Below are 8,342 nucleotides of genomic sequence, written 5' to 3' on the forward strand. Positions count from 1 at the left end.
TGAAACAAACTTAGCTGAGATGCGAACGGTCACGAAGCGTCAACATCTGCTGCAACTAAAGTTGTGCGTCACTTTTTTCAGCTAGTGTGATATTTTCTTGTTTTTCTCGCATATGGTCATTCCTTGCACTTTCAAATTCTGTAGGAACGGTATAAAAGCAAGCCACAATGTAATGTCTTTGAAAATATCAAGGTGAGTTTATGGCTCGCTAGCGACCCAGATTAGCATAGCTATACTGTTAAATTGTCACTATCTAATTCGCTGTCGTCAAGTTTCTGGTTAGCGAACATGATTTGCTTTTTTGCCAGGCAATCGAACAGCTAAGTAACGTCACTCACCGAGAACCATCATTTCGTACATGGATTCATCTACTGATTCTCTCTCCTAGAATCTTGTTTTTTTATACACTGACTTGGTAGCAACGGGACTGTTTTGTTTGGTTTTCTGAACTCTATATTGCCTGCGGTCTGTTTAACGTCAGGTAGCTTAATCAGTTTAGAATAACGTTATGCCCCACTTAGTGAATTTGTCAGAGTTGAGCTCACTGACACCGAGCTGTCTGTTGTTGCCTTCGACGTAGGTTGTAATCAGTAATAGCTAGCAAGACTAAGAAAGTGAAACAGCACAGCTAGCATAATTAGCATGTTGTTATGCTTACTTAGTTGTAAAATATCAGCAGGTCATTTTTAATTATATTGATGCTGAAATTCGGTTAGCGTTCGTAAATTTTCTTGCCCCACCCAGGATGACTCCACAAGAATAACGTATTTGTCCGTTTTCAGTCTTTGAATATGGCTTCGCCATCAGCAACCCCGTGCTCAGGGTCAAGTTCAGCATGTAGGACTCTGCCAGGGGAGGGAAGTCAGGTAAGTGGCCACAGACTGTCAATTTTGGTGAGGGTGATCAGAAATGAAGTGAATGCGACTGTAAATAAAAGAAACTGTGCGCCGTCTTTGGAATCTCGTTATATTCAGCCAAAAGCACGTGCTTTGTTTACACAGGTCCAGCCCAAAGCTCCTCTCCTGCAGATCCTCCGGGTTGCTGGTGCTCAGGAGGAAGTATTTACTCTGAAGGAGGTGAGCAGTAGATCAAGACAACCTCTAATTTAACGTCGTAGCTGATTATAATCATTTTTTAATGGTACAATGACAGTTTGTATGGTTATTTTCTAATTCTGTTTGCAATCATCCTGTATTTTTATTTTACTAGAGCTTTGTGTAATGCTTGATGACATGAAGGACTACTTTAAATTAGCAACGACTATGTCTTTGCAGTTTGTATTTTTGACAGATGAGGGCTTTCTGATAGCATTGTTTCCCTCAGGTAATGCACTATTTGGGCCAGTATATCATGGTTAAGCAGTTATATGACAAACAGAGACAGCACATTGTCCACTGTCAAGATGATCCACTTGGAGAGCTGCTTGAGGTGGAGAGCTTCTCTGTCAAAAGTCCTAGGTCAGTAGATACTGACTCAACGGCACTGAGTCAGTACTGTCTGTTTTCAGTAGGTTTGAAGATTTCATTACAATAAAAAAAAACATGGTTGCTATAGTGTTACTATAATATTATATATGTTTTTTTTTTCATTACAGCCCTGTCTATGAAATGTTGAAGAAGAATTTGTTTGTTTTAAACTGTTCAGGTAAGTTCTTCACAAATGTAGATCTGGTTCTGGTTTTGTTCTAAAAATGCAGATGAATTTGATTGAGAACTGGGTGAGTCAAACAATGAGTTACATAAACTTAAGTCATGTTTGGTATGTACTAGTACTATTCACACACTCTTTGCTCTTTTCCTGCTGGGAAAAGTGTGTGAACAATGCTCCCTGCAGTGTCACAATACCATTGTTTTACCCTATTTTTGATGAACTTGGCTGGTGATGTTATCAATGCACTTGAACACTTGCTGTGTCTTTTCCTCAGTTTCATCAGCCTGTGCAGTATGTCCTTTTAAATGTAGTGCTCTGTGGCTTTATTGAAGTGCTGAAGATGAATGAATCCTGTTAAATCCTGTTTTTGATGGATATAAATTTGAACCAAGCATTTGCTCTTTCATGTCAGAGAGAAGGCCAGAAAGGTCTGTGTGTTTGGTCCCTAGACTGGTTGTAAATCAGTTTTTCTTTTCCTGGTTTTCTTTGTGAAGTCTTGTTCTGCTACATGATGGTGAGGTGCAACACTGTGTGTAGTGTGGAGTGATCATGTGAAGCAAGTGTGTTTGGTAAGAAAAAACTGGACACAGACCAGAAATTAACAGGGTTAATACTTCTGCCATCAGGCCATTTTCCCCTCTGCAGATTTGGTAATGGCATGAAGTTTCTCAGAAACCAAAGTGTGAATGTTGTGTGTTTGGTAATTAAAAGGTAGGGTTTTTTTCCTTTTTTTTTCTTTGTTATCATGTCTCATTTGAAATACAGACGCAGCAAAGAATCTTTCTGTCGGCAAGGATTCTAATGAGCCCACAAGTGAAGATCCTGGTCAGGTAAAACATCAGCATGGTGCTCAGGAGAAACAGTGTCCCCAACTCCCTGTCATGGCAAACAACTAAACTTTGTCATTTTATTTTCCTAAAGATTTTAACATTTCTTAACGAAATGTTATTGTAGTTGTCATGAGTTGATGCAGCTTATGTCCATTCATGTTTGAATTTGCAGATTAATCTTTAGAACTTATCTTTCAATTTTACAATGTCATTTTAATGTAATTTTCAGTAGGCTAACTGTGTAAAACTAACTGTGAAACCAATATTTGTTATCTAACTTCTGCTGACCTGCAGTGAAAATGCCCAAGTGTAAACCCACTTGGGAACCCACCCACTTGAAAATTACATACCTCAAGCTGAACCATGGAGCATTTTCAAAATGCATGTGTTTGGTGTATGGGTTTCCTTGGAGAGCTCTGGCTGAGGTCTGTGTTGTTTGCCTTGAAAGGGAGAACAGCTGTCTCCGTCAATCAACTGTATCTGTACAGAGTGGCACCGTCTCTGTACCTCCTCATCACCGGACTCACCTGGTAGTCTGGACAGACAGACCACCAGCATGGGCCGGCCGATGGTGGACAGAGTCTCTGTCTCTGTTTGTCACTCAGAGTTTACTTCTCTGCACCATCATCTTTTTCGGAAAGATGGCAGCTCCTCTTCCCTTCACTGGCCTACCATCTATCCACCCTTTCCCCCATCTTTCCCAAATCCAATTTCACATTAACTTACTTTCTGTGATTATAATTCACAATTAACTTAGGTTAGACCTAGCTGGCTTGGGGATCAATCGCAAAGCATTACTGTTCGATACTTGAACATTGTAGTTTGCGTTGGTTATATTGGCAACATATTTTCAGAAGGAATGGATGCTGTTTTCTTTTCAAATTTAAGTGGCTAGAATATGAAATCAGCATGTCTTTAGTGTTGAAAGGATCAGTCTGGTAAAAAGCATTCATTTTAATAAATTGATTTTTGTGTGCTTGTCAGCGTGACAGTAGCAACCATGCTGAACCTGGATTTAGATACGTATGACAGTCATTTAGCAAATTGTAATTAGTCATTGTTCTCTTGATTGCTACAGTAAGAGTGCTCTTCACTCCCCATTTTTCTTTCCCCTTTCCCCTTCCCTTTTAAATGTGGTCCTTTGTTACCATTTTGAGAGGCCCTGTCGCAAAGGAGCTGTCATTCTTCCGGGTGCCCCTTCATTATGTGTTGAGCTGATTTACACCTTACTCCACTGTACAGGTATCCAGCAGGATGAGTGATGTAGGACAAGGCCTTAGTGCAGCTGGTGCAAGTGGCTGCAGTGTGCACACAGCCTCACAACGCAGACAGCGAGATCCCGATGAAGGTAAGAGGCACCAGCCTAGAATAAGAATGTGTAAGATCATTGAATGAGCTCATAGGACTTGTTGTAATTATCCCTTACAATAATCAGCACTCCCTTGACTTCTTGAATGGTGGTAAGGGTAAGCACTTCATTGGGGTCATCAGGTGGGCACCCTGCTTCACTGGTGTTTCATTAATAAGCCCACAACACCTCCGGAGGCCTCAACGGCGACATCTGGCGTCCCAGGTGCGCCCCCTTCCGCTTTTACCCCTTCCTATAGGTCTCCTTACAGTCCAGATCGGGTCCTTTCTCATCAGCCAAAGCCAGTTATTGCTCGATTCTCTCCTTATAGTTGGAACCTTTGGGAAACAATATCACCGCGCATCACACAGTATAACTGCACTGTAAACCATATCACCACCCATTAAACAATATGACAACATGCCACACACTAAAACCACACACTAAACAATGTAACCACATACTAAACAATATAACCACACATTAGACATTATGACCACACACTAAATATAACCACTCCAAACATTATAACCACACTCTAAACAATATAACCACACACTAAACCTTACAACAAAACAGTGTTTGCACTTGGCTATACTTGGCAGCCTCCAACAATGGCCTGGTAGCTTGCTGTGGTGCCCACCCTTGAACCCCCATCTCTTTCAGGAGCCTGGTGGTTGATTTGGCCACAACCTCTGCAACCTACCTCCACTGGTTGCTCTCGTGCTCTCCAGCCCTGCTGCACTGCTTCAGCTGCCATGTGTGCATATTTCAACTTTTTCTGTTCGTATGCTTCACCCACTCTGTATCCGCTGTGGCTCGGTTGGTTAGGCGCTCACCTTGCAATGTGAGGGTTGGGGGTTTGAGCCGCAGTTGAGCCTTAGTTGATGTCAGCAAGGCCATGCGGTCAAGTGAAGCGCTACACTGCCACATCCAAAAGTCCCTGTAAAGGGACTTTTCATTTTTAAAGGGCACCGCCTTAGCCCTTAGATAGGGGAGTTCCTGCAGTAAAAACCCCCCCAAAAAAAAAAAAGTTTCACCCACTCTAGCCTCCTAAGGCAAGGTTAGCTCCACAATGCATAGGGACCTGTGTGAGGTAGACCATAAGACCAGATCCACCCTGAGATTTGTTGTCATGATCTCTGGCGGAAAGATGAGCTTCTGGTCTAGATCCACCTTCATCTTCCAGTCCTGGACCGTGTCCAGCAGGCTTGATTCCCTCCTTGTAGTTGGAACCTTTGGGGGGTTTCCTGCTGGTAAGAAGGTGGTGGTGTTAGTGAAGTCAGTTGTTTGGGGAGGATACTTGCCAGTTGCTGGAGAACGTGATTGTGTCTCCAGGTATAGGGAAAGACTGGTTTTGCAGCCGGTAGGGATATGCCTTAGTTTTGCCAGTTCTTTGCAGAGCAGATATGAAGGATCTTCTCCAGTCCGCTGGTTTAAGTTTCGTAGGTGGCCTCCCTCCATGTCCTTCTAGGTGAGTTTGCGGTGCTCCAGGTTTTCCCATGTTGTCTACTGGCCCTGTTTGGCCTGTGAGACTGCCTTTGCACTTCACATTGCCTCCTCTTGCTGGCGGACCTCAGCAACTACCAGCTTGCACCGCTGGGCTGATATTGCTTTGTGCCAAGTGTGCCAAGACCAAAACCACCTCTCCCATGCTGCACTTGACCTACAATGTCTCCATGCCTGAGAGCAGATTTTGCTTGCACTTCAGCCTCATACGGGGTCCACTTTCTCCCAGTTGTCAGCCTGGGAGCAGTTGTCTGTATCCTGACATCTTGAGAATCAGCCAGGGTCATTTCCAGCCTCATCTTGGTGCACTTGTATTCTTCAGTGAGGCTAGTGACTGGCAGTTCCAGTGTACCATTCCCGTACAAGTCGATACTGCTGGGGCAACACGGAGGTCCAAGCCACTTCTTTATGTAGGAGATGGTTGTTCTTTCAAGCTTCTCGACTTTTGGGGATCACATAGACTGTCAAATGCCACATCAGACGTGAAAGCAGTCCTAAGTGCAGGCACCACAGTGTCAGCTTGCCAGGGATTAAGGTCTTGTCTGTGCTGACCAGACCTTTGATGGTTTCTTCCCTAATTTGGCTGCTCTGGTTTGTGTCTTTGAGGCTAGCATTGTACCTATGCCCCAAGCTCTTGACAGGCAGTTCCGACACCGTTGGAATGGGTCTGTCGTTGATGTGGAATCTCTGGTCTGTCAGTTCCCCTTTAATGATGGATATGCTTCTGGATTCGCTGGGTTTAAACCTCATTCATGCCCACTTCATGTTTGACTGAAGCTTTCCCAGCTGTCGCTTTGTACATGTGACAGTTGAGGTCAGAGTGGTCAAGTCGTCTATGTACACACGAATGAGAGGTGGTCGCGCTCCAGGGGTTCTCCTCCTACAACCCATTTGGATGCTTGGATGATTAGTTCCATTGCCATTGTGAAGGCTAGAGGGGAGATGGTGCAACCTGCTTAGATATATGGATTGGGTCTTCAGATGCATTGTCCTGGGGCATTGACTGTATTTTGGTATACAGCATACACTTAGTGTTGTGTTTGTAGTGGTGTACATGTATATCCAGCATTTTGTTTTGCTTTCGTAGATTCTTTAGATGGCTTACCAAGATCAGCGTGCAAGCGTCCTAAGCTGGATGTTACTCTGGATGAGTGGGACCTGTCTGGTCTGCCCTGGTGGTTTCTTGGGAACCTTCGAAGTAACTACAGTCGCAAGAGCAATGGTTCAACAGACATACACACAAATCAAGTAAGGGGGTAATGGAGTAATCATCTCATGGGGTTATCAGGATATGTAAATCGTCCGGTTTATTAAGATATCATTCTGTGTCATATTCTCACTCAAATAGAGTATAATAGTTGGCATGTCTCATCTGTCACACAGATTCAAATGTGTCAAATAGTGAATCCTGCCTGGCTCGCAGATAACATGCCCTTGTCATCACCACTCCAACAGAATTTCATTAATTAGGCCAGTTGAAAACGTCAGTTTTCACATGCAATTGATAGAACATCAGAAACCAGGGCTATCATTATTTGATTTTTTATTTTGTTAATGTTACTTGTCAGACACCATATTTATGAGGTTTCATAACAATGCAAACACTGCATACTGATGACCTGCAGCATTTAGTGACAAACTACTATGAAATAAATTACACTAACTGGAGATTGAGTGAATGTATTAAGAACTTTCTAATTTTCATTTGCTGTTAAAGTGCCTTTACTTGTAAGTCTAGTAATTGTATTAATTAGGGCTACAGTGTAATTTTCACACAACTAGACTTAGGGAGCAGCTCTCTTTGGGACAGGATGAGGACACAGCCGTTGTGTCTGACACAACGGACGACTTGTGGTTCCTGAATGAGGCTGAGAGCGAGCAGGTGAGCGTGGAGATGAAGGAGGCCGTGCTGGAGCAGGGCAGTGATGGAGACTCTCCTCAGGATGAAGAAGAGGGGAGAAAAGACAGTAAAGATGACAAGGAGGTAAACTATGCCCTTTGGCCTAATAAGCTTTACTGGGTAAAACATGTGTGTTGATCGTGTGTTGTAACTACAGCAGTATGTTGCAATGCTTGAACAAATTTGTCCTGCAGCTCTTTCAGATGCAAGAGGAACTGGATGAGGACTCTCAGTGCTTGAGTGACGACACGGACACCGAAATCTCCACACAGGTAGAAATTTTGTAATTCAGAACAGCATTCACACATTTTCTGACTGTCCAGGTATCACTGGAACAATGAGGAGACTTTGCCACTCAAATGAACATCTGCCCGTTCCCACAGGATGCATGGCAGTGTACAGAGTGCCGTAAGTACAACACACCCCTACAGCGTTACTGTGTCCGCTGCTGGGCCCTGCGCAAGAACTGGTATAAGGACTGCCCACGCCTGGTGCACTCTATCTCTGTGCCCGACATCCCCGTCTGCAGCGCGTTGCCTCACAAAGACGAAGAGGAGGATGATGGGATTGACGTGCCCGACTGCCTGAGGACGGTGTCTGATCCAGTCATCCTGCCCTCGCATCAGATCTCCCGAAACCTCCCACCCACCTCCTCCAAGGGGAAAGGTCCGTGCCGAACCTTTCACAGCTCCCAGCAGAGTTCAGAGGGGGACAGCCAGGACACGCTGGATATGGAAACGGAGTGCAAACAAGAGGCCTTGCTCGAACCGTGCAAGCTGTGTCGCGTGCGCCCACGAAACGGCAACATTATCCACGGCCGCACTGCTCACATGCTTACCTGCTTCCCCTGCGCTCGCAAGCTGCACAAGTTTCACGCGCCCTGCCCTGGTTGCGGCCAGTTCATCCAAAAGGTCATCAAAACCTTCATTGCCTAAAAAAAAAAAAGGAATGTAAACAAGCAGCTTTCATAAACCAAACAAGAGTCAGTCAGGTTATTCCTGCTTTTCAACTACCTGTTCCTACATTCCTTGAGGAGTGCAACAAGTTTAGTTTAGCTGTTTTATGTTATAATAACTTGTAGTGTGAAACTGTGTTTGCTTGGTTT

The 8,342-nt window shown here is 44.1% G+C and overlaps 1 protein-coding gene across 3 annotated transcripts; it reads left to right on the top strand.

Moving 5' to 3' along the window:
- On the top strand, positions 1-8,342 carry mdm4 (MDM4 regulator of p53). 3 transcript variants are annotated; one of them, XM_030776268.1, is made up of 11 exons: positions 1-63; positions 783-866; positions 1,002-1,076; positions 1,324-1,457; positions 1,595-1,644; positions 2,416-2,480; positions 3,723-3,828; positions 6,425-6,585; positions 7,133-7,321; positions 7,432-7,509; positions 7,621-8,342. In XM_030776268.1, exons 2-11 carry the CDS (start codon positions 792-794, stop codon positions 8,170-8,172), a joined length of 1,485 nt encoding a protein of 494 aa, XP_030632128.1. In that variant the 5' UTR covers positions 1-63; positions 783-791; the 3' UTR covers positions 8,173-8,342. The 3 variants fall into 3 exon arrangements, with proteins under 3 accessions (XP_030632128.1, XP_030632127.1, XP_030632129.1); XM_030776267.1 differs by having other exon boundaries at positions 9-192; XM_030776269.1 differs by having other exon boundaries at positions 9-192; positions 7,148-7,321.

Source organism: Chanos chanos, chromosome 6 (assembly GCF_902362185.1).
Source record: "Chanos chanos chromosome 6, fChaCha1.1, whole genome shotgun sequence".
Classification (NCBI taxonomy): domain Eukaryota; kingdom Metazoa; phylum Chordata; class Actinopteri; order Gonorynchiformes; family Chanidae; genus Chanos; species Chanos chanos.